Genomic DNA, 27,873 nt, shown 5'->3' on the forward strand with positions numbered 1-27,873 from the left:
ATTAAATACTTCGCATCCTAATTATATGTAAGCATTTTTTTTGAAGTATAACTTGAAAGTCACGGTTCTTAAGTTTACGCTATGGAGCAGTATTTCTTGATATTGACGATATTATTAACAATTTGTACTTATTACGCTGAAACTGAACCGTCGCTATATCGTTCGATTGGGTCTATTAGTGACGACACTGAAAAATGGATAGAGGGATCTATGCTAGATCAAATAAAAGGTAAGTGATTTATCGATACAGTTGTTTTAAATAATCGTAATACTTATTCGTTAAACTTTAACCCTTTAACGCATTTTCCCGTGTCTGACACGGGCGAATGTTTACCGGCAAATTTGCACATCTCCGTGTCTAACACGGGCACCTTGTATCTCGGAACGGGCATTCACATCGGCAATCACACGGGCATTTTATTTCTAAAGCCCGTTTGAGATCCGTACTAGTAAAAATGAATAGGCTAGATTATAATTTACTTTTTTTTACCGTAGATGACACCACTATATAGCATTTTTCTTACGCATACCACGTGGTACATTTTGATGATAAGCCATACGTTTGTCAGGAATTTATTGATATAAAGCAGCTTTTTGGTGTGGAAAAGGTAATATATCCCTTTTTATTGTTTTGAATATCACAAAAGTAAACAGATGACCATAAATTAATTTTTGCTAAGTGTTTTCGTAAATTATTTTAAAAACATTATCCGATAATGAGTGACTTTTGATTATGCTAATTTATCGCAAGGTTTCAGCGATGAAAATGATGATCTCTTGAGTTAAATTAATTAGAATTTAATATTTTGAAATTCAAAATAAACCTGTAATCAAATTTTTTTAAACTTTGTTTGCACAGTAATTTTTTCTTAAATTTTTACGCTAACCCCCCCTTCCTAGTCACTCCTCACAACTAAAATTGCAAAAAATAACTCACACTATACCTATACATTTAATTTCTGTTAAAGAAATATTTAATATTGGTTAGAAATTCCTCCAAAATTTATTGACACGTTCTAAATTCTCTCATACTCCACAATTGTTGTATCTGATAGAAGTGTAGTGCAATTTTTAAATTCAATACTTTTTTGCCAGTTTGGGGTCTCACAACGGAGTTGTATGATTTATTGACAGCAAGAGTTAATAAACAAAAACAGTTTGACCAGTTAAAGTTTTGCATACTTCCCATGTAGAACCAAGAAATTTTTCTTAGGAGCAATCTACCTACTTACGTTGACCGGACTGTGGGGTGGTCAGGGAGAAGACCTCAAGTCTGAAAGGTTCCGGGCTGGAATACAGGATAAGGTATTCATTCTCTTATCTGTACTTTTAGTCCTTCTTACTGTGGAAACAATGTTGGCCCACCGTCTATGATGTTCCTGAGAGAGTGACCATCCAAGCCTGCAATTCTTGTACCCGAATGACAAAGTTTAATATACGGGTGGATATTGAGGAAGAAAAAAAAACGACACAGAAATATTCCTAAGAATAAGCATACTGGAAGATGATTTTTCGTATCATAATTTCCAGGAATATTGGTGTAGTCAGAAAAAACAGAAGGAAGGGAAAAATATTGAGTGTCAAATCCTTAATATTTAAAGATTCTATGAATCATTAGGTTCAAAATCTCAAGTAGTAAAATTAGGTTATATGTGATTTGTTTTTGCAAAAGTACACCTTAAACACGCTCATTTTCTTCTTCCTTACAATTAAATACTTTAGAAATATCTTTACATGCAGTCTTTTGATACATAAGTTGCTAACATTCCAAAAAAAAATATGCATAGTATGATTTAAACATATTTTCTGCTATTATTACTATTATTATTGTGTCATATTAAACAGTTTAAATAAATATGGTAGAACTTAAATAAAAACCAAACAAAATTTCAAAAATGTCAGCAAAAACAATACTTTTCCAGGGGACAGTACTTCACACTGAAGCCTTTCTGTAGTCAGCGGTTCAACCAAAAACTACCTGTACCCCTAGGCCCCCATAATGGAAGACAAAATAAGAATAGAACCACAATACTTCAAAAATTCATTGATTAAAATAAAAAGGAAAATCCAGAGAAATACAATTGTATCTAAAAACACATGAGTCAAAAGTTCCCTGAGAAAAACACGTCAACTTATGAGATCTACAAACAGAAAGTTACAGTTAAAATAATCTCCCCCCAAGAAAAGATTATAGTTACAAAAAATTAAAAGGAAAATTATTATTACTCAAAGTAATATCTTGTCATATTTTAACCCTTCAAAATGCTTTGCTTATCACCAAAATTTATTAATTTTTGACTTTTGATGGGCAGTTATTTTCTCCCCTATGCATCCGTCTGCTGAAAACTTCGGGAAATAGAAGAAGTTTTTTAAAAGTAGTTTAAAGTAGTAGTCATTTTTGAAAGAAGTTTAGTAAAAGTTAAAAACGAAGTTTTTTTTCTTCTTAAATTTCAGTAACAATAGATTATAGAGCGAGGCCTAAAGGAAAAGCTGACAATAGGAGGCTATTTTATGTTGGGCGTTTGTTCATATGATCCTTTCTCATTGAATATATTTGTATTTAATTACACAGAATTTACAAATTCAGTTTTTTATAGGCATAGCTTCTGCCCAATTCCTTACAGTAAGTAAAATTTTGAAAAATCCCCTCCCGCCATTACGTCAAAAATAGTTTTACAAATCAAATGAGTTATCATTTTTGTATTGAAATATATTTAGGATTGAGATTGATTTATAAAATTAAATTCACTTAGTTTATAAGGGTTAAAAGATAAAGAAACTTTTTCTTTCATTTTCCCCCTATAGTCAGTATTTATGCAATTTAATTAAAATTTAAGTCAATATTTTGTTTTGTTCTTTGAAGCTGTAGCTAACAATTGTGATAAGGAACTCAAGATTGACGCTACAAAACCAGGCGAAATAAGAAGTCCAAATTATGATAAAGGTTCTTATATGAAAGATCTTTCTTGTTCGTATAAAATACAAGCTCCATTTGGTTACGTAAGTAGACATTCAAATTATAATCATAAAGCGATAACTTGTTATTATTTACTTTTATAAATACAAGCTCCATAGGGCTACATAAGTAGACATCTAAAAGAAAATCATAAAATGATAATTTGTTTTTATATATACAAGCTCCATCGGATTATGTAAGTAGACATTCAAGAGAAAATCATAAAGTGATAATTTAGTTTTATGTATACAAGCTCCATAGGATAACGTAAGTAGACATTCAAGGGAAAAATCAATGAGCAAAAATTTTTTTTTTTATAAATACAAGTTCCATATGGTTACGCAAACAGACATTCAAAGGAAAATCATAAAGTGATAATTTGTTTTTATAAATACAAGCTCCGTTGAGTTACGTAAGTAGACATTCAAAGGAAAATCATTAAGCACTAATTTGTTTTTATTTGTTTTTATAAATACAAGCTCCATATAGTTAGGTAAGTAGACATCCAAAGGAAAATCATTAAACTATAATTTGTTTTTACTTATGCATGTATAAAAGAGTTTAATGCGAATGTATGATAATTTTTGAAAGTGTTCTTAAATGAATGTGATTATGTTTTCTTGTGCTGGCTGTTATACTAATTGTAATGTATTGCAGAAGATTTTTCATTAGCATATTTATTTTTTATAACATACAAAGTAAGCTTCTAAAAAATATTATGCTATGCATTCTAAAAAATTTTTAAAGACTTTTCAAAATTTAACCACTAAAAATTTTAATGACTTAAAATATTGAGCTTCTATATCAAAACTTTTAAATTTAACTCTTCTCTATTATATTAAAGTTAAAGCCTGTTTAGATGTTAGCTAATAACTCGAGAACGAGTGTTCGATTTGCATCGTGCTTTTTTCAGCAGTTTTCAAGCAGTTTCAGCAAATTTTCAAGGGGTGGTTTGTAAACAATCACAACTTTCCAGCGTTATGTTGTTCGGGAACAGTACCAGAAATACGAAATTTCATTGAGGAAAACTATTGCTATAGATTAAATCTTGCGTTGTCCCGGAAACAGAATTTTTACTAAATATTTAAAAAATGGAAGCAGGCGAATACTTCAGAGAAAAATTAAATCCCTTTAAAGCTCGCTGAAATCACAGTTCAAGTGCAGAAGTAAAGCGTACTAGAAATTAATGTGCCGGCTAACATGAGCTGTCAAAAATTGAAGAAATATCATATTTAACCGTCAGTTATATAATCCAACTTATTCAAAATAACAAGTAAAATTAGTAGTACACTTTAGTATAGAGAATTGAAGGGTGATAGAAAATTTTTGATTGCATATTTTGATTAACTGTCAAAAAGCTTACTCAAATCCTCATGTAAAATTCTTAAATGATTTTCTCAACAGTAATATTTTTGAAATGTTTGATTATTTGGATAATATGAATGTACTTATTCTCATTCATCTTAATGGCATTTCAATTTTAATGCTTTTAAACATATTAAATTCTTAGTACTAAAACGCTTTAATACCAATTAATATTAATAATTATTTAGAGTAATTCATTGTTCACAGCTTTTTTGATCACGAATTTTAAATTTTCAAACTTTATATTACTTTCCTTGAAATGAAAATATCATAAACTTCATAAAAAAAACAATTTCAGCACTTAATGGGTTATTGGTAGTATGAAGCCAAGTTCGCCAATAAGTAGAGCAACGCCAGGTTCTGATATGTACAGGTCACCGACTACCGATAATAGACATTGCATTGAATATGGCAATATCCTGAATGTCATGCAAAGCGATAATTATTGAATATGATGTTTTTGTGAATGTTGCTATATTTTAGTTGGATAACAAAAGTATTGAAACCGCTGTGAAATTTATCGATTAATAGGAAAATTATCGCGATATGTTTTTGACTTGATAATGCATTGCGATATTAAAATTTGTTCTCATGAATCATAGTTGTTTAAGTTGGTATGGGTGAAAACTCAAAAACGCTAGCCGACAATGCATGGTCAACTGATATATAGAAGATAAGAGGTTGACTGCCAACAATGGATAGGCCTTCCAAACGTACATAAATTGCATATTTGAGCATTAGTTATGTCTGTACTTCTGGGTTTCAATATTATGAAAATGAAGTTTATAATAGTGCTTTCAATAGTTTTATTTAGTTAAATAATTTTTTACTAGTATTTAATAGTAAATTAATGATAAATTTTTTTAATATAAAGTTTTTAATAAAAAGCTAATAGTTTTTTCGTCTAGAGTGACTTAAGTTTATTATAACTAGTTGGCAACTGATTGGTTTTAATTACCAATAAAATATATCAAATAAATGCAAAGATTGGTGTTAACTTTTGAACGCAAATACTCTTTTACTTGGTTATGCCGTCTTTTAGTTCTTCATACAACTCTATTAAGCTAAATTGTTTTTGAAAATTTTATTTTTTGCTTTAAAATGTTTTATTTACTACTAACTGAATAACCGTTCTTCGCACAGGAATATTTAAAAATAAATAAAAAAAAATCAATAAATCAGTATTGAGAAACACTACGAAATCATGAAATCAAACTGAAAATCATATACCGACACGGAAGAACCAGATAAGTCATATTTTTAGGGGAATTAATGAATCAGAATTAATGAGATTAAAAAAAAAAGTGGTTGAATATAAATACGGGTATGTTTAATGTAACAGAACTGTTTTTGGTTTCACTTAAATTTTAACATAACTAATAACATCAGTTTTCAGTATGCCTACATGATTTTTGTCTCAAATTAGGTCGTGGTAAATAAATAAAAACAAAGAAATATTCGTCCCACTTTCTAATAAATTGGTAATAAAATAGTTCAGATGCTACTTTTTTTTTAGTTCTAAAAATGTCACTAACCTGTTTCTTCCACTAAGTTTTTCAATTAACATGGCTAGTAATTTAATTTTTTTAATTTAATGTTACATGTTGTTATCTTCGATGGCTTTCTGTTTTTGAAGTAAGCAAAGCTCGTTGTTTGTTATTCATACCATTGAATAAAGATAGAATGCGTTTTTGGCATGATGTTAGTGCTCTCGGCGGATTCATGATAGTTAAAATTCCCCTTAAATTAAACACTTAATTCCAAATTATAAGTATTAAAACTGTTTGATGCAGTTTTAAAAATCACCAAATATATCAATATAATACTTTATACCTATATAAGTATACTTGGTAGGGGAGAGTCGGGTAGCCCCGCCCACTTAAGGAGTATTGCTTATATTTCTGTATAATATTGAGTAATAATCAATATTTTTGTATGTTTCTATTGTTTTATCATCTAATTAAATAATGCAAAAATAATAAACCAAAAAAAGAATAGTTTAACTTAAAAAATAGAAATTTAAAAAAACATGTTTTTCAGCTCTTTTCCAAATGCGTCGGGTAGCCCCGCTCAGTTACAAAAAATATGTTTTTTTTTTACTGTTTTTTCAGGTGTAAATGAAAATGATCAATGTATTGACAATAGATGAACCTCATTTATCATTTTTATCACAAAAGTATTTTATTTATTACATATTTATATACTTTTAGTGAATTCTATCATTTAATAACAACAATATTTGTTGTTAAAAATTCATATAACATTCAAATTAGAGGCAATAAAATAATAATCTTTGCAACCGTGCATTTATCGACGAAATAAAATTGGGCGGTGATACCCGACATTCATGTGATCGGGCTACCCGAAATCCAATTTTTTTATAAATTTGTAATTACTCGAACAATTTTTCACATATTAACTTCTTTCTTCGTGCAAATCAAACTTAAGACTACATACTTTAATGCTGTATGTATAGAAAAAATTATTTTCTTAGTATTAAAATGAAGTTTAATCGAAACATTCAACCAATTTTTCTTAATTTCATGACTACTGTATTCAACATATTTTCAAAACTATTGCTTACCATGTTACCAGCTGCATAAATACTTGAAACTTTAAAAATAATATTTTTTTAACATAACAATTAATGTCTGATGGCCCATTGACTTGAAAAAATATTCTATACATATGAAATTGACAGTGGGCGGGGGTACCCGCTGGGCGGGAGTACCCGACACTCCCCTACTTATTACATAACCCTTCAACATTAGAGTTTATACATATTTGTCAGTGGCAGCCAACTAAAGCCGAACTTTTAAAAAAATATATACATTGGAACTTCATAAGGATTTTGGAGCCTGACCATTTCTCTACCTGACTTTTAATTCGCCGTTAAAATATTTATAAGCAGTAGTGGGAAAAAAAATTATTTCTAATTCTTACTGGAAAAAAATATTTTCTGAAGCTGCGGAAAGCCCGTTGTAGAATTCTTATCAGAACCAATTCGCCAATTACCATAATACCAGTAGTACATATTACTACTGTCTGTGATACATGGGTCATTCTCACAGAAACAGTCATTTTCATGCCCCCAGTATATTTTATGTCTGTTTTACAACTTACGAAAGAGAAAATTTCAGGGAAAGTGTCCTTCAGAATGCAGGCTAACAAAAGAATAAAAATAAAATTATAAATTTTTGTTTTTTATTTAATTTAGGTAATTAGAATATACCAATATGTCATTCCCTCACTTGTCCCCACTGTTGATTTAAAAAAAGAAAAAATTGTTTCTGAAATAAAAATAAAAAAATTACAAATTCGTGTTTTTTATTTCAGACTATTGAAATATAGAATTCAGAAAATCAATTTTAAATTTAATTTCTGATAAAAATACTAACACAGCACTATTTTACTTTGTCCCTGGTGTTTCGCATCATTCCCTCACAACAATGTTCTTATCACTTGCAATCTTCTTAGAATAAAAATATTTTAATAAAAACTTTAGCAGTTAACAACTGGCATCATAGAACAAAATTGCAGTATGTTTCCATCTTCAACTTAAAGAAGCTTTGCTGTGGAATAAATTTGAATGAATCAAACCAGGTAAAATTTCTTACATTTGTCATTCCCTCATGTCCTTTTTTAGAGTAAAATAAAATACAACTTCATCGAGAAAGTGGATAATTATATGTTGCTTTCTTGTAGGAATATAATTGTATGTGATTGATTTCAGAAATTAATTACGCCTAACTGTTATTTTAAAATTTTATTAAATTTGTCATTCCCTCACTAGTGTATAAAGTGAGGGAATGACGCTGAAGTGAGGGCATGATTCAAGATGAGTATGTTATTAAATTTTTTTGTGTTCAATCGTGCCAGCCAATTTTATTTCCCAAACCTGTAAAAACTATTAAATATATAAGACTAAATTATAATGAATATTTGATATACTTAGTATGTTATCATTTTCAAACTTGAGATAGCTGTAACTTAGAGAAAAACATGTATTAAAATAAAATATCATTCCCTCACTTTTTAAAGAGTGAAATTAATTAATTTATTTAAATATTAAGTATAATTTATAGGATATATACTTTCTCTATAATGCCATTACATATTTCTATTAATATAAAAAGTTTCAGATCTTTTTATTCACTTTCCTTTTTTGGGATTTTATGAACTGAAAAATGCCTGTTTTCGTGAAAATGACCCACATATGAATTAAGCATCTTCTGTGAAAGGGAATTTTTTACGGTTTTCTTGAACAAATTTCCCAATAATCTTTCTTCCATGAGTTTGGCTCTTGAGCACATAGCTTATTTTATTTTACTTTAATTAATACACAATATCAATATTAATTGAGCTTTAGTGTCGATAATGATATGCAGAATTTTTTACGATTGCCCAAAACGCGAATAAGTATGTTTTCTACTTATTTTTGCTTTTGAGGTCAGAAGTTACTTTTTTTTATTTCAATTAATACATATTACCCACTTTAATTAAGCATCATTGTCGTCAATGATAGTATGACGATTTCTTACTGTTCTAGATAAATAAATACCCTTACTCCATTTCTTTTGTTTTCTAGTATATTGCTTATTTCTTTTATTTCAATATGCATACATTACCTTAATTAATTAAGCATAATTGGAGTAATTCAGCCTCATTGGTGCCAATTTTTAATGTTTCTCCTAAACGAATTAGTACCACTTTCCCATCAACACGTTGAATGCCATGCTAATTTTACACGGCTTGTCCGTCTGACCAAAATGATTTTCTACTATGCGCTGCATATTTTGATGAAATATTATTTACAAAAGAACAGTAAATTTTTGTAATCATTCGTGACACATTTAGTTCACTGAGGTCACCGGTGACCCCCGGGGTGCTACGAACAAACTTAGTGCCGGTCTCCGGTGACCCACATGGTATTCAACGCGTCAATTTTTGCTTTTGAATACATAAATACTTTTTTTCTTCCATTCGCGATCGCAAAGCTTAAGTACGTCCTCTAGCGGGAGCCTGAAAATATCAGGCATTTATTTATTAAGTTTTCATTTAGTTCCATCAGAATCATTGGCAGAGTCAGACCCCATTTTTTAAGCAGCAAATAAGAAGCAAAATTTCCCTTACCAAAGGGCCGAAGAACTTGAAAAAAACTCTCCAGAACATTGGTAAATCTTTCGGAAACAAAACACGCCAAATTTTTGAAGAAAAATTCCTCAATAATTTTTAACTTCCATTACCAACAAACTTGCAACTGATAACTTCCGATTTCGGGATCGCATAATGTTACAGATGTGTGTATTACAGTAAAATACATTTTTTCTGTCTTTAATTCATTACAAATTAAAGTGAAGTCAACATTGCTTTCTTCATTCTAATGAATAAATGTGAATTCAGAAAGTACAGAACTGTAATAGTTATAGAATATTCTTCTTCTTTATAGAATAGTATATATTTCTGTATCTATATAACTCGGAAAATTACAATAAAGAATCATCCGAATTACTTGAAATAGTATCATTTGTGCTGATTATTAATAAATTTTTATCGTTTACTTGGTAGGAATTTTTTAGTTTTGAAAGAATAATTTCAGCTAGAATTCAGCTATTCTGTTTTTAAGCTACATATTAAAATTCATATCGAGATCTTACAATTATAAAATTTTGCTGTGTGGTATGTTATCTCAAAGTAATGAAGGGATAATCTATGTATATATTATTTGAAAATAAAATTTTCAAACAAAGAACATTTCAATTGGAATTCTCCGGATTTATAAGGCAGGTGAGTGCTATGATTTTTATAATAAAAAATTTGCTTGTAAATAATGTTTTTTCTTATTTGATGATAGTTCTCAGTAGAATGGTTTTTTACGTCTGATTAAGAACTATAAGAATAAGAAAAGAAACAATATGAAAGTTTTTTATTTCAATATGAAGAATTTCTTAAATCACTATTTTATCCAAAGAATTCTTTATTTTACGCTTTTTAGTTTATAATTTTTCGATAAAAACTGTTGTCAAAATACTTTTTGAAAATTAACTGGTATAACGTTATGTGTTTATGTATATTGCTTGCATATTCTAATGTTTGAAGTAATATGATTTAGAAAAGTATGGAAAAAAAATTCGTTACTTACGCATTAACGCCACCGCAGCTAGAGATTTGTCAGTTTTCAAGTGCCGCCAATCTACCCCTAAATTTTTTGCTGCAAATCATAAAATAAAACAGTTTATTTAAGATCAAAACACTTTTAAAATTCAAAACACTTAATTTGAAATCTAAGTATAGTCAATCGAATTTTGGTGGAGAATGGGCCGATATAGAGTTTAACATAGATTCAAAACAATCTCTATTTTCTTTCACCTGATGCTGTCGCCATACGAACTCTAATAAATAAGATTCCAACTGAACTAACATTTCCAAAACGTACGTTTACCAAGATAAAGTTTCATGCCATGGGAATTGGTACATTTTCGTTTTTTGATAAAATATTTCGCAATAAAATATTCTATATAAATTTCGCTATAAATTTCTAAAATATTCGCTATAAATTTCGCTATAAAATATTTTGATAAAATATTTCGCTATTTAAAACATAAAATTGCATCTTGTTCTGTTTTTTGCAAATCCCAAAGACGCATTTTCGTAGCACTAAAAATGGCGTCAAAAATCAGCAAACAGCAAGGCAACAGGGAATCCAAAAGATGATACCCAGGATAATTTGATGATAATTTTCTATAGAATGGTTCTCTACGTCTGATTATGAATAAAAAAAAGTTTTTTATTTTAATGTGATGAATTTTCGGAATTGTTTTTTTTTTTTTTTTGCTTCGTAAACATTCTTCATTTTTCGTTTCTAAATAATGATTTTTATTGAAACTTAAAATTTTTTGATAAAATTTTTGTCAAAAAACCTTTTTTACAAAATTAAATAAATAAAATTATGAAGCTTATGAATACTTTTTGCTTATTTTAATGTTTGAAGTAATATGATTCTTAAAACTATGGAATGTAAAGTTTAAATAGGCCTTTCATGTTATAGTTATCATTAAATTTAGTAAAACTATTTCTCAGGCATTAGGTTTTAAATCTAATAGGAAGATACGTATTTTTTTTCCTGTTTATTTGCAAATATTTTTCCGATGTGTTTTGGATGTTCCTTCTCTGAAAAAAGAGATACCATTTTGTTTTCGTTTGCATAAGAACGAATATCGAAAAATTTTCTTTTCTAAATTTAATAAGCCACAATAAAGAAGGAAAATTACAATGCCACACGCTACATTAAGGACGTCTCCAGAGTAACTGAATGACTGTTCATATAGTTTATTCTTATCTCGCCCCGCCCTATTTTAGGGCATACGAGAGTTGATAAATACACAAATGATACCTTAAAAATACATAAATCTCTAAAAGTTACATCAACAGTGAATATAAAAATCTGAATATCTAAAATAATGTTCAGTACAATTCAATAAAACAAGTTAAAGCCAAATAAAATAATAAAGTAGTAAAAAGTTTAAAAAAAAAAATAAAAAAATAAAAAAATAACACAAAATCACCCAAAAACCTATAAATGTTAAAACTTTGCAGGAACATGCAAAACAGTGATAAAATATAGAAGTTAAAAATCGATAAAGAGGTTAAAAGGCAGAACAAGTTAAGAATCAAAACAATCAGTTAAAAGTTGATAAAAGCAATGCTTGTTAAATTAAAAATTTATAAAAACAATACAAGTTAAAACGTAGAGAAGTTTAAAATGAAATTAGATTGATACACAAGACACCAGCAATAGTGTTCGCAGGCTCCGAGCATAGTTAAATGTGGTTCAGCGTGTCCTCCAATGTTACCTTTATAATTTGTTTAACTATGTTTCTACAGACCAACTTAGCAAAGCATTGGTGCAAATTTTGTCCTGCAAAATGGTTTCCACGGAGTGTCTGGAAGTGTGGGCAGTTCAAGATCAAGTGTTCGATTGTCTGATTGTCCCCACAGTAGGTACAATTTGGGTTTTTATTGAAAAGTCTATTTTGGTATTCTCCAAACACCCCGTGTCCAGTAAGTAATTGGTTTAGGTAAAAGTTGGCCTGTAGTCGTTTGGTGGAAGGGTCTTTAAAAAAAATATAGGTTTGTCGACCTCTCTCGGAGCTCTGCCATTCTGTTTTCCATCTATTTAGGTTGTTGGACTTGATGATTGTTTTGATCTGGGCCTTGGAACTTGGGACCTCTAAATTGATATATTCATCATATAGAAATATACTGTTCATATAGAAATCGCAGGTATTCGTCTCATAGAACAACTCCCCCTATAGTGCCTTGCGATCTCGAATTCCATTACAGTTTGTTTTAAATAAGCAATTATTTCAAAACACGATTAAAAGAATTGATATAAATAAAAGAAAAGCACGTGGTATCAGACAAAGTGCAAATTTTGTGACGTCATTGTTTGAATAGTATGTTATTATTAATAAATTTACTAAAAACATCTTTTTTACTCCATATTTTTACCATATTCAAATCCAATTAGAGCAAATGTATTTCTCTCTTTTTTTAAATAAATTTTAATTTTCTAAAATCATTATAATTATATAATTAAATATCAACCTTATTAATTGTAAACTTTAAATTATCCACCATAAATAGGTGACATGTTTTTGATTTTTGCAGAGGATAAAAATAACATTTACTGGCTTCGATATAAAACCTTCAAAGCTTTGTAAGAAAGATAGACTCATCTTTAGTGGACAAGATGGTAATTTGGGAGTGTTTTGTGGTTATGATATTCCTCGTCCGGTTCTTTCTCATGAAAATGAAATACAAGTCCTTTTTCAAACGAAGACTTCGGATGGAAGAGGATTTGTTATCCAGTATGAAGCATCTCCAGGAATGGGTAAGACGAGCGAATAATGAAACACATGTACATTGTAAAAATAAATTGGAGGTACATAAACACCAGAAATTAAGACAACTGACTTGCACTTATTTATCAAGGCAACCATTTTCACTTCAGTATTTTCTACTTTGAAACAAAAATACATATGTTACTGCGAAGGACCGAAGTTGGTGGTTGTTGCCTTCCAACGGGAAATGTTGGCAATCACGTAGTCACTTCAGTAAATGTCCGAAATATGTACTAGGTTTTGTTAAGTGCAAGAGCCTGGTATACATTTGACCGGTATGCCCTGCATCAATGTTTTTTTTAAGGTTAAATGCAATTTCCCAGTATACATTTAACCTGTATTCTCCTAATCTCACCACAGTCGATATTGAAATATCGAATAAATATAATAAAATCAACGAATAAACTAATATCAAATTGGATGTAACAACTATTTCGGACATTCACCAAAGCGACTTTGTGATTGTTGACATTCACCGGTGAAAGTCGACATTCTCTTGATTTCGGTCAGTTTAGGTAACATATATACACAATGTATTAAATTTAAAATGAAACTAATTTAGTTCATTACACAATTTATCTTTAACTACACAACTTTGTCTTAACTTTCGTTGATTAAACTTTCCTGTAAGCATTCTTCAGCACTGAATACTTTTCTGCACTTTTGGTGCATTTTTTCGGTTTGTTATGACACTTCATGTCCAACTTTTTTTCAAATTCGGATGAATCCCTTTCCAGTGATGATTTCGATGCTATTTTTTATGAATGGTTCATGCAACATCACCTTTCCATAACAGGAATTACATGGATTCTTAGAGACGTACTCTATTCTTTTTTTATGAAGAACAAATGTTCGAATATTCAATTTTTACTACTAGGCTTAGATTGCAGGACACTTGAATGTACCATGTCTTTCTTCATGTTTCAGAATTTTAATATAAATATTACATATTTTAAAAATATATTTATACAACGATAGCATACTTACATAGAGTGCAAATGCTATTTAGTGTGTATAACTACATAGTTTTGACACTGAGTTCAACTGCAAACCTAACGTTTACAACACTTCATTAATCTTTAAAGTAAATACTCCTAAATTTGAAAATGTCTTAAACTATTAAGTGAGATCCCTATCAGCTTAAGACCTAGAATGGCATTCAAATACAATTTTATGCCAATTATAAATAAATAAACAAGTTTCTTTTTTTACATAAAATAAAATAGTTTATTATCATCTTCTTATAACTATTTATCCCTTTATAAGACAGAGATAATTATACTTCCCACCCAATTTATTAGTTTTATAAAGTTGATGGGAAGCTATTTTACCTCCTATGACTTGTGTGGTCATCAGCTGATTACTTTAGTAAATCCAAAAAAAATATTTAGAAAAATTAAACCAGCAAAGCATAAATGGGGTTATAGCGTAGGGTAAAAAAAACCAATAATGGGGAGATATTTTTTTCCGTTATGCGCTTGTCCATTTGATCATTTCTCATTGAGTTTACTTATAGTTCTAAACACGTAATTTATAAATTCAGTTTTTTATAATCAAAGAAATTCAAGCTTAGAGCAAACTTGACACATTAAAGTGATCCAACAAAATGGACCACCATGAATATAATGTTCAAAGCTTCACCTTCGAGGGTTCAGTCCTAATGGTTGGAGGGGTGACCTCAGATATGCTAATTAATTAGTGCAGACGATATTTCAAGTTACGAAATCAAGCACAAAAAGTACTCTCTCTCTCTCTTTGTGAATAAACACATCTTTTTTCGACGGATTCGAAATTCTGACCCCCGAAATATAGGAGGTAGCCACAATCTGGGAAATATAGTCTCAATAGCTTGGTCAGGAAAATAATCCAAAGTTTGGACTCCTTAAAATTAATTTTTCTGCACCATATCTCGTATTCACCATGTCTCGAGATTTGTTTGAGCAAAAAGAAAAAAATGTCCACACAATTATAAAATTTGCATAGAATTATCCAAAGATAATTCCATGCAAAAAATAAATTTTTGTAAATATTTATTAATTTTTATTATTTTATTTAATAATAGTGAAAAAAAATAGCAGTAAGGTATTTTTACGTTCATTACATCATTTTAAATAAGTAAAATCTCAGTTCGCAATTTCTAAAAAGAGTTTAATAGCTTTTAAATTATTTAAGTTATTTGAATATTCTAAAGACCTGATAACGCTTCATGGCAAGATTATCTATCGTTTAAAATAATCTCTTTTCTTCAAGTCTAAGGCACATAGCTTTTTTATTTTTCTTGACGACAGAGCTTCGAAATACAGAGCTTAATAAAACGGAACGTTAAATGCGACGTAACGTTTTGAACGTCCCGCGAGGCCAGATAACCAGCGAAACTTCGAAAGATATGTATGTCCACACTTCGGTTGAAATCAAACATCTGTTACACTAATTTAATTCTGAAAAATATGCTGCAAAATACGGATATACATTAAGAACAAATACTCAAGATGAGTATTACATAATTTGAAGAGTTTTGACTAATGTTGTTCCCCTGCAAAATGTTTAAAGAAAGCTTCCCAAAATTAGTATGTTTAATACAAATAGGTCAAAATGATGTCGTTTTTAGTGAATTAGGACTACCCCCCCCCCCCCCCACATAATTCAAAAGCAGTTTCCTCCTCTTTTTTCAATATATTAACATCAAGTCTTAGTATATGAGACACGCACAAATCAAAATTTAAAATCTCTCAAACTGAGATACTTTAAAAATGTAATGTATTGGTTCATGGTAGAAATTCTTGCAAATAATCTGTGTTTTATTCTTAGAAAATATCAATACTTATATATTAAGAATCAACCCTATGTAGCTTAATATAAAATCTGAAAATATCTAAAAAATATCTGGCTAACAAAAGCATTAATTTAAAAAAAAAACATGTAACGAGATAAATTAAAAATAAACAATTTAAGGAACATCAGAGATTTGTTGATTTTTGATGAGAATAGTTTTTGTTGATTCGTTTCAATACTTTTATATTTTCTTCTTTATATTTGCTTTTCATATGTTTTGGTTCCTCAATTTTTAGTATTACCTGAAAGAGCAATTATCAAAAATAAAAATATTTTTCAGAGCTATGCAGAAGAAGAGAAACTGTTTGCAGGAATCGAAATTGCTACAAAAATTCAAGAAAATGCGATGGTATCGACAATTGTGGGGATGGTACCGATGAAGAAAACTGTGGTAAGTTGCCTTAGGAATCAAAGAATATAAAAGTTGCCTTACTACAATTATTATTAATTCATATCAATAGCTGTTACAGATTTAGATCGAAAATGTTATTTCGAATCAGTTATTTCGACACGCTCTTTTTTAACTAGCAGTGAAAACAATTTTTTTTAATATATAAATGATGTCTTACTAGAGCTAATGGTACAAGCTTACAAGAGATAGAGCTAATTAGCTATTGGGAATGGATTTTAGACCTATCCTTAATGATGATTCGAAGACATTACAAGTACACTCTCGTATTACACTTCCATAATTTAAATCAGTTAGCAGATAGTTGTATTAAATACCCGTTTTCCGCCCATGCTCCCCAACTGCCTGGAAAAGCTTGAAATTTTCCGATTCAAATAATAATCATATTTTTAGGCTTTGAAAAATAAACTAATATGTTAGAAATAGAGGGTAGGGCAAATGTTGAATGTTTAAAAACAATTGTCGTAGATAAACATTTAATGCATGGAAAAAAAGTTATTATAAAACAATTTATTCGCAAACACAATTGAATATGAAAGACTGAAACATATAAATAATCACGTCGATTTTTATTAAAATATTAAGAAGTAAAAGAAAATGTGATATTTCAGTGGGAGTAATTTTCAAGCACACTGATAAATCAAAATTTCCATCATAACATTTTGATTAACTTTATTCATTAAAACGATTGCTATGAAAGCTATCAAATTGAGCTAGATCAGATCTGAAGTTCAAATTTCCTCAAAAATCAAAAATCATAAATCAATGAAAATTCTCAAAAATTTGTACAGTTGAAAAAAGCGGACCATCTTGAATAGGGTTCAAAGGGATGCCCTCAAATATGGTAATTAACTAGTGCAGACGATATTTTAAGCTAGGAAATAAGACTTAAAAATGCACTTTTTCTAAATTAACCTATCTTTTTTCGAATGGATTAATGTTTCTGAAAATACCATTTTGTAAGTAGCTGCAATCTGGGAAATATGGTTCTCATAGTTTGGTCTGGAGAGCGATCTAAAATTTGGACCCCATAATGCCAATTTTACTTTTAGCTTATTTCACCCTATCACGATAGAATTCTCTAAGTGAATTAAAAATTTTTGATCACAATTATAAAAATTGTTTATCCAAAAAGAACTCCATACAAAAAATAAATTTTTGTAAATATTCATTATTTTTTATTATTTTATTTAATAATAGGCAAAAGATTTTTTAATTGTAAAATTTTATGCAGCAAACGGTCGGTTAATGGCAAAAATTATATGGTGCGTAATTTTATATGGCAAAATGCAAAATTTGTGAAATCAAACTTTAAATATATGACTTTTTTAAAATGCGATTTCTAAGGAAAATTTCAACCGATTTCTCTGAAATTTTGTATTTTGCCATGCAAAATTACGTACTTTAAAAAATGTAAAAAATGGCCTTTCCTGTCGCACTTCGTTTTTAAATTTGAAATCAGTCTGCCAACAGCTATCGAATTATCTCTGAAAATTTTGATATCAACTTTCAAATATAGAAAGATAAAAAGTATGATAAGTTCTCTAAAAATTTCAGAAATGAGAGAATATACATTTTTACTTTAAGCTCTCGTTAAAATAATTTATTTAGAGAGGAGGGAATTGTCTGAATAATCTCAACAATTGTGAGGGGAAAAAAGTGTTTGTTTCATTTTCTGTAATTTATATTTGTCTTTCTTATGGTTTTTCAAAATTTAATGAAAAACTAGCTCTCGTGATTCGCAATCGAAAAGTAATGTCTCTACAAATATTCGGTCAATGAAAGCTATTGGAAAGCGTTAATAAAGTGTTCTTTTGTTCGCAGATTTCCCTGTTGCAAAGTTATCTGATGATAACTGTGGAAATACTCCTATTAAACCCAAAAACCTATACGTAGATAACAACACATCAGTGGGGGCTGTTCCAAACAGTTGGCCATGGCAGGTATCTTTGCAGTACTCAGAGATTGAGCCGAACGGCCATTTTTGTGGTGGTACACTGATTAGTCCACAGTGGGTCATTAGTGCAGCTCATTGTTTCACGAGGTAAGTATGTTATTACTTTAATTGAGACGGACACTTAAGTAAACGCTATATTACGGAAGAAATCCTTCATACTAAATTTTCTTTTACCTACATATGTACGGGTCAATGGAAACAAACCTAGATTCCCCATATTTAGCTTATAAGTAACTTTAGTTACCAACTAATTTATGACCTTCTAATTTAAACTTATTTCCGTCATTTATTTGCTGTTATTTTTTTATATTTGCGATGGCTCAGGGGATAGAGCGCTCGCTTTCCAATGAAGTGAACTGGGTTCGAATCTCAGTAATCGCTGGGTGATACGAATTCCACACCCGACTTGCACCAACCACAGTGCTGACATGAAATATCCTCAGTGGTAGACGGATCATGGGTTAGAGTCCCTTTGCCGCCATTCTAACTGTGGGAGGTTCTCGTGATCTTCCTCTGCATGTAATGCAAATGAGGATTAGTTCCATCAAAAAGTCCTCCACGAAGGCAAATTTCTCCCAATGCTTGATCCAGGAGTTTCCTTGACTTATAGATTGGGTTCAAAATAACAAGGATACGGAGTTGAACATTAGTAGTCGTAAACCCGAAAATTGGGTCAGCAGTTCAACGACGGTAATAAAAAAAAATTGTTTTCCGTGAGCCACACTCACAGGGTTTCCCCTGGGGACCAAATCACTGATCTTTCCATCTACTGCCAGTGTTCCCATTTAATTGAGAGCAAGGCTTCCCTTCTAAGTGTCCTACTCTTTTTTCTAAACGAGCACTCACTTCGGGTCAGTAGTATTCCTGCCTCCTACGAGGATGAGTCGGGGGTTAAAGCGCGCTACCTATAAAAGTAATTTAAAATTTTAAGTACAGAAAAACTCAGTTCTGGTAAACAAGGAGAAAAGTATAAAGTTTAAAATGCTGAAAAAATGTTTCGAATTGTCAAAATGCAAACAAATTATGAAAGAATTACTCAAGAGGATGCAATCAGAAAGCAATCTTGCGAAGATAAAAACTTCATAGTTTAATCTAGATTTATTGAAACTCTAAATTTCAAATTTTTTTCTCTAAATTTGAAATTCTGTAATATCAATACTGTTGAGACAAAATTTTCCATGAATGGTTTTTTTCGCAATATAGTGACTCTAAAATTGTCGAAATGTTTAAAAATTGAAAGCGTTTGAAATATACTTCCTACTTAGAAATTATGATTCATTAGGAAAAAAGCTTTTATAACTTGCATTTATGATTCTGAATAATTTATTTTGGTGAATTTATGCTAGGGTGTCACATTTTTTACTGTTATAAGTCGATGATTAAGAGGAAAAAAATCATTTAATGAATTTAAAATGCACTAAAGTTTAAAATACAGTTGCATAAAAGTTTTCTCTTCCAATACTTAGTTTGGAGCGGAGAACGTTTGCCCCCGTAAGATTTTATTACGCCTCAAACTTGCTTAGAAATTTAAAATTGTTTTTTTAATATTTAATTTCTCTTGTAGATAAGTTGTAGCATGCACCAGTTCTTAAGTTGTTACATGCATTAAAACACAACGAAAAAAAGGTTGAAAGGACTTGCACTGTTGATAGAACTTACAGTGCTATCTGAAATGAACCCATGAATTCTGAGACCAAGTATTTATGCCCTGTCACGTGAATTTACATCCAATGTTTTCTACAATAAAGTGCTTCCTTATCATATAATTTAAAAAAAACACTTTTATTTCTAATTGGGATGAAACCCTGCATATAGACCATAAAAAATAAAGCATATACATTTAAAAAAAACATTGCTTGATTGAGCATTGTTGGTCAAATAATGGTGGTCAAAACAATCATTAAATATTTTCAATGAAAGTAACTTCGGACTGACGAAATTAGATAGTGGGATACTTTACAAATTTCGGACCATAGAATTTGACTGACTTCAGAAAACCACTGGTAATAATATTTACCTCTATAACTATTGGACTATTGGGCAAAATTCAAGGATGCCATTGGAGAAAGGTAATATAGCATGCGAAGATTAAAAAAGTATTTTCCTGTCGCCCCCAATTGCTATTTTTCTTCTACTTAAATACACAACATTTGCATTTTATTATTTAAAGTCGACATTCTTTTGTTTCGATCATTCACGGTAACATATATACATAAAGTATTAACTATTTTAACCATTTGCATATTATTTTTTTTCATCTTCTTGTAACGTTTATAATAGTTTAAAAAGGGTTCAAAAAAGTATTATTACCTTTGTTTAATGGTTTAGAATTGTCTATCTAAGTAGCAACTGTAAAAAAATTTACAAATGACTACAATCCAGAAGCAAACTTATTTTTCTCTATGTCTATAACTATATTTATAGGGTGATTAGATTTCAAAAATTAAAATCTTATTTCGAAAATTAAAATCTAATTTCAAAAATTAAAAATCTCAGAAAGAAACGGCAAGGAAGGAAACAAATCTCTAGAATTAGTCAAATGGTATGTTTATTGTGAAAGTATTAAAAATTTTAGACGAAAAATTTTGGAATTCAGTGACAAAATTTGCCAACTCAGTTCTTGAAACGAATACAAATGCCGCAGAACAGTAATATAACCCAAGATATTCCAGTACCAGAAGCATGCGTTGTTCAATAAAATCCTGGTTTGAACCTCCTAACCTGGTAATCACAACCTTCTTTTACTCTATAACGCTAGAACTAATCACTCTAGTCATCAATGGCAGCTGTTGTTGTTATCAGCCATTAAGGAAGAAGGCATGCGATTGTTCTTGTTTTCTAGTGGCGCCATCCATGGCTAAAAATTCGAATCTTGCAACACCCGTTTATACTGCGAACCCATTCATACATCCATTCATTCATCCACAGATCGTAAGTTTGACCTGAACCGAAGAACTATCAATCTCCAATTCCGTACCCTCAGAGGTATAATTTGCTATTTGAACATGGAGGATTTTTTGACCCGACAGATTTAACATGCACCAGTCACCATTTACTACACGGAGAGTCTTTGGCCGGCTGGATTCGAACTCCCGTTCACATGAACGTGAGTGCAGCACTCTGCCTACCAGGTTATCCACCTAATTCCCAATTAATGAGCAACGATTCTGCAGCTTTCACTTAAGATATACGGTTTATTTGATTTCTTTATCACCCTTTGTTCCAAAGAATTTTAGTTTTGAAATCAGTAAGTTTATCGTTAGACTCCCTTGAATTAAATTGCATGATTGTATCTCAGTATTTTTATTATTATTTTATTATTTCAGTATCAAGCATCCTAATGACGTAAGAGTTGTCCTTGGCAGTCATTACCAATTTGTCAAATCAGAATACGAAGTAAATCGCGTGGCTGAAAGAATTATTCCTTATCCCATAATAGCCTATCCTGGTTTGGATGGAGAAGAAGTAAGTTTTTGTTTATTAGATTCGTTGAATTAAGGGAGTTTTCGGCAGGAATTCATATAAACTTATCAAGTGATGCAAAAGTTGGAAAGCCAAAAATTTCAGCTTGATTTTAATTTTCCTCAGTTTCAAATCGGCATAAAATCCTACGTATTTATTGTAAACACCTTCAACTGAAACATTGACTTACTTACAGGCATTACTTTACACACATTATTTTCGATTAGTTGAACACAGAAAAAAAAAACCATACGAGCTGTCTGTTGATTTGTAAAACACATGCAAATGTTTCACATATTATTTATTTAGATTGTTTTTTAGTCTTTTTCTGATATATCAGAGTGAAAAATATTTTTTCAGTTATAAAATGCAAAAATTTGATTTTTTTTTTCTTCAATCAAATGAAAATGATTCAAATGATATCAGAACGAAAAGTCATATTTTTCATTAATTTTTGAGTGCTAAATTTTTACAACACTTTTTATGAAGAAAAAGTGTTTCCTATAATGATATGATTGATTGATGATTCCATTGATGATATGATGATTCCATTGATGAACTACGAAATTAAAAAATATATTTACGATATTTTTTTCCAACAGAACTCGAGCTCTGAGCCACATAAACTGGTATTAAAACAATATTATACCTTTATATCAAATTGAAAAATGCCATCTTTCTTAGCAGTCTTGTTGAGAGTTGTGGGTCTGGACTATCAACAATGCAACCATCATTTACTTAAAGGCACCCCTGATGAAAATCGAGTTAACATGTCTTATATACTATTAAATTTGATTTGAATACTTGTAGTGGTAGCTAAGCTACAATACGTCCCCATCATAATTTTACATGGGATAGAGTTCGATGAATGGATATCACTAGTTGTTTCATTGCTGTTTCGTGAGACGACGGGAAGCTGCCTTAAGATCACCGGACTTTGAGAGCTTGTCATGACAGCTGTATTAAGATCACGATTGTGTATGTGGTCTATCCTATGTCATTATTAGCAGTCGAGTGCGTGACCCCCGTTGTTTACGATAGAGACTGTGAAGCAACAGTCCGAGGAGGACAATGTTGCAGTCACAAATAGCAAGTCAACTGGCCACTATGTTTCATCCTTCAAAAAAGCGTGTTCACATCGAAGTGGCCATTTCTGTCGAGGTAGCCATGTTCAGATCACGTTCGGATCACTAATGCGTGGCTAAACTGCAGACAATGTCAACAGTCATCGATCTAAAATTACCTCAGAAACGAGTTAACATGCCTTATATAGTAGTCAGTTGGAATTGAATAATTGTAGTATAAGCTACGCTACAGAGTACAGCTGAAAAATAAAGCCTTCTTTTGAATATTTAATTTATTATAATTGTATGTAAAATATATTTCAATAGAATACATGGTTTTTTTTCCCATTTAAAATTATATTAGCTCAAAATTTAAATGCCTGATGTCTTTCTTAGCTGAAGATTGCAAATTACAGGAATGACATTGCCCTGATAAAGTTGAATGCTCCAGTTAATTTTACCGATGGAGTTCAACCTGCATGCCTGTGGGGGTTTGGAGTAATGTCTGGATGGAAGTGCTATTCAACTGGATGGGGCGAAACTTCCCCAAGTAAGTAAAAGCAGAATTATCCCTATAAAGGGATCTATTCTTATATACATAAAAGTAGATGATTGCAGAAAGCTGCGAATACTGGCCAATGAGTTAGAAACTTGGGAAGTTTTCTCTTGTCTTGTTGGCATTGTACAAACGTCAGTTTTTATCGAAACATGTTCTGCTGGTATAGGAATGTAGTCTCGGGGTTTCTGAAGGGTCAACACAAAGCCGTGCAACAACTGAACATAATGGCAAACAAATTTCTCCCTGAATGTAAAATTTTTGCTTCGAATAAGCCGGATACTTAATGGATGACAATGCTAGTCTACACCGTACCAAAACTGTACAAAATTAATTCAATGAACTTTGATATGACTTCCAACCTCTTTTTTGGCCACCACGGAATCCAGATATCAACATATTAAAAATATTTAGAAAATGCTGAGAAACCAATAACGATAGCAATTTATTCTTCCATAAATGCCCTCCAGAAATTTTGTAGAATTGATAATCTCACCAATGCGGTCTATTTTTCGGGCAAAAGACCTTCGAAAACATTAATAATTTAAGGTTTCAAATCCATTGTCTTGTATGCACATATGTATGCATGCAACTCAATGATGTAAAATGTATAACGAGAAAAATACATTTAATCTGTTAACAAACAGATTAAATATAAGTGGTCATGTAAAATTGTATGTATTAACTTATTTTTTAAAAAAAAACTACCAAATTCCTCAAATACTTGAACACTTGGGTCTAGCTAACATAAGTAAGCCCAGTCATTAAAAAATGATTGAAAAATTCTTATTTTTAAACCTAGTGTTATTCTGTTTTGGATAGTTGTGATAAAATATTTTAATTACTACATATAATTTTCACTTTTGATTTATCAAGTAAGTTCAAATGCTTTTTTTGTGTTTTATTTCTACAGCTACCGAATATTCTAAGGAACTGAAACAATCAATACAATTCATCCAAGACACGGAGCAATGTCCACATCATGAAAATACACAGATTTGCGTTGAAAAACCCAGCAGTGATGCATGTTTGGTATGATTAGTTCTGATTTTTTTTCATTAATTAAATATCAAATTATTTATTTTTTAAGCAGTTTGTAATCACTCTTTGTTTTAATTTATAAATAAACCATCATTACCGGTTTTCAGTGGGAAGATTAAAATTGAATGTAAATTTCAATGCATAAAAGCGGGTAATGACAATTCTGAGGCAGATGTAAACGTCCATGTGTGTTGAAGGTAATACAGCTAAGTACAACCACTAAACCATGATAAATACCAAGAATGTAATATAGGAATTAGAAGAAATATTTGTGAGCTGAATGGATGGCACGACGGCTGATATCTGAAAGTATGCGTATTTGTCCAAGAATACTTATTTAGCGCCTATGATATTACAATATAATTAAAAATGTACTTCTAAATGATGGAAAATCACTCTCACTCCTAAGGATCTTGGGATCCATGTTAATCAGAAAATGTTGTTTCTCCGAATAACAAGACTAGGTTTTTACTTACGTTAACCATAACGTTAACCTTGTTTTCTAGCCCTTACCCCAAATTTACACGTTGTTAGAAAACTGAGGCCTGAAAGTAGTCTTCTGATATCTCAAGATTGAAAAAGGTCTTGTCAAATTTACGCCAGTTTTGATTGGCTGAAAGTATTCTGACAGGTTGTGGAGTAGGAATTTGGACGTATGGTGGTTTGTCCGGAGTCAAAACTACGTCCCATTCCTATTTTGATCGTTTGCCTATTTGGGGCGGGACAGTCATATAGGCATTTGTACAGAATGCATGCTGTCTTCTCCACGAAAAGATCAAAAATAGAATCCAAAACAAGTGTCCAAGTGTTTGTCAAAAGTTAGATGATGTGAGATTATATCAACATTCAATAAGTAATATATATATATATATATATATATATATATATATATATATATATATATATATATATATATATATATATATATATATATATATATATATATATATAAAATCTAGATTTTCCAAGTTTATTGTGAGAAATAGATTAAAAAATAGTGTTACAGGGTGTCCAGTGGATAACTGACTAATTTCGAAAGGGAAAATTTTAGAAACAGTGTGATAGATGATGAATGAAACAAGCGGTATGTTACAGTTCTGTCTGAGATCTTAAATTTTGAAATTAGTCAGTCATCCGCTAACGTTTAAGTCCCATATTTAGATTATCCTAAGTTTTCCCAGTCCAAATTACTTATAAGAGAAGGGACATTTGAAAGATTTTAGTTAAAACAAAATTCTGTTTCAATAATGTAGTGTGGTTGAAAACCCTGAAAAGGGTAAACATTAGCCATCATTTTTGCACCTAGGGCAAAAATACTTATTTAAAATATCCGTTCTTTTACTCGTAAAATAGCGAAACTTTACAGTTCCTGTGGATTCGTTAATAAACTGTGTTCTTATTTCAGTATATATTTTTTTTGCAAGATAGTTTTAAAAGTAAAAATTTGAATTTTAGAGTGAATTAATGATATAACAGGGATTTATATGGTGTTTTAAGAGAAAGAAGAAGATGCAAAAATTTCATTTGTATAGAATTCATTCGCACAAAACTTATCATGATGTGCGCGCTGTATTTGCATTTCACCTCTATGGTTTTATTAAATTTATAAGCTTTTTTCTAAATTTTAATGTTCTATGAATTCAGATTTTTAATAACAAAAAATTATAAATGTTAAATTTTATTTTCTTTTTTTCTTTTTTTTTTCTTTTTCCAGATAAACTGATTTTTTTTTGTTTTGTTAAAATCTTATTAAATTTAATTATGAAAATGTAAAAAAAGAGTACTATTTCACTTTATGAAAAGATAAAAATGAGGAATAAATTGAAAGTAACTATTTATTGCGTAACTAAAATCATAATAATACACATAATCATACACTTTGTTCACATTTTCTAATTAAACTTAATTAAATTATTGCATAGTAAAAAAACTAATAGTTATATTTAAAAAAAGTAACTCTTTCTTAAAAAAACTATTTAATGTACTTAAATTAAAGATTAATGAAAATTTATGAATTTGTTAATATTTTCTTTTAAAAATTAATTTTTTAAATATTATTTAAATCAAGAAATATTAATTTATAAATTGAATACAACATACTAAAGAGTTGTCAATCTTCTAAGAACAGAAATTTAGAGAAAAAATCCAAGCGTGTCGGTCTGGAAGAGAACTTCAACCTCTTTTCAACAGAAACTGGAGAGTTTTATTACTTTAAACGTAAATAAACTGGAACTTTAATAAGTCATACTTTATCCCAGGTGCAGAAATGGCTGCTAGGAATTTTGCAGATGTGTACTTCCCCTGTTAGCATAATCTGAAACCTACTATAATTATTAAATATCTAGGAAGCCTCACTTCTTTATTTTGAATGTTTTTTAGTATATTATAGATTTATTTTAAATTCTTTCTCTTTTTTAGGGAGATAGTGGTGGTCCTCTTGTTTGTTTTCTTAGAGACAAATGGCGTTTAATGGGATCCGCAAGCTACAATGCCGCTGGGGACAAGTACCGATTTGGAAAACTATGCAAACCAAATGAAAGTAAATTGATTTTTGCGAACATTAATCACAAGATGAATTGGATAGAGAAAACGGTTAATGAAAATCGTTGAAAAATGGGTGAAACAGCAGGAAGTTTATTCAATAGAAAGTATACTTATCAAAATAAAAATTAAATATATAAAGTTTTATCTCAGTAATGTTGTTGATTCCTTTTCATTTTACCATTTAATTTTTTCCCTTCGTCTACTAATTATGAATTGATTCATCTGTTTGGACCTCTTACACGATAATGATGAGTCCTGTCCTCATACTCCTGAAGTCACTCCTGCCACGCCCCTTTGGAAGTCCAGTCCACTGAAAATTAACTGTTGTGCGGCTTTGAGGAGAACACTTCCACACTGAAAGTCTGAAGCTGTCTGCTGCTAAGGTAACAAGCGAGAGCACATTTTTAATGACAGGGACAATGAAGGAATGGAAGTGTCTATTGGTCCACTCACGCTGACCAATGCCAAAATTAAGACAAAACTATTCACCCCACACTCTTATTCGAAGTGACTTTTCCTCGTAACCATGGTACCAGCCATGACACGAGACTGTTGTCTGGAGAAGTTCTCCTGAAAGCCGCGCTATACCATTTTCTTATTGGAGTTTGGAATTTTTTAACTTTTCTGATAACTTTCCTGATAATTCCTCATGAATTCTCGAACATTTTACTGCAAATTTGCAAGTCCTGCAATTTTTTCGTTTCAGGTACCAGCAAACTATTTTACTTTGGATAAGGTCATCTGAGTCAGGCCCTACGTAATCTCATCTGACATCAGTTCCAGT

General features: G+C 30.4%; 1 protein-coding gene across 1 annotated transcript; it reads left to right on the forward strand.

Moving 5' to 3' along the window:
* On the forward strand, positions 1–27,249 carry LOC107456842 (chymotrypsin-like elastase family member 3B). The gene is made up of 9 exons (XM_016074807.5): positions 1–229; positions 2,864–3,000; positions 12,992–13,214; positions 16,337–16,447; positions 18,290–18,509; positions 21,749–21,887; positions 23,345–23,498; positions 24,418–24,536; positions 26,964–27,249. Exons 1-9 carry the CDS (start codon positions 82–84, stop codon positions 27,153–27,155), a joined length of 1,443 nt encoding a protein of 480 aa, XP_015930293.3. The 5' UTR covers positions 1–81; the 3' UTR covers positions 27,156–27,249.
* Positions 27,250–27,873: the final 624 nt, after the last annotated feature.

Source organism: Parasteatoda tepidariorum, chromosome 6 (assembly GCF_982258835.1).
Source record: "Parasteatoda tepidariorum strain Cologne lab strain chromosome 6, Ptep-v5.0, whole genome shotgun sequence".
NCBI classification, from domain to species: domain Eukaryota; kingdom Metazoa; phylum Arthropoda; class Arachnida; order Araneae; family Theridiidae; genus Parasteatoda; species Parasteatoda tepidariorum.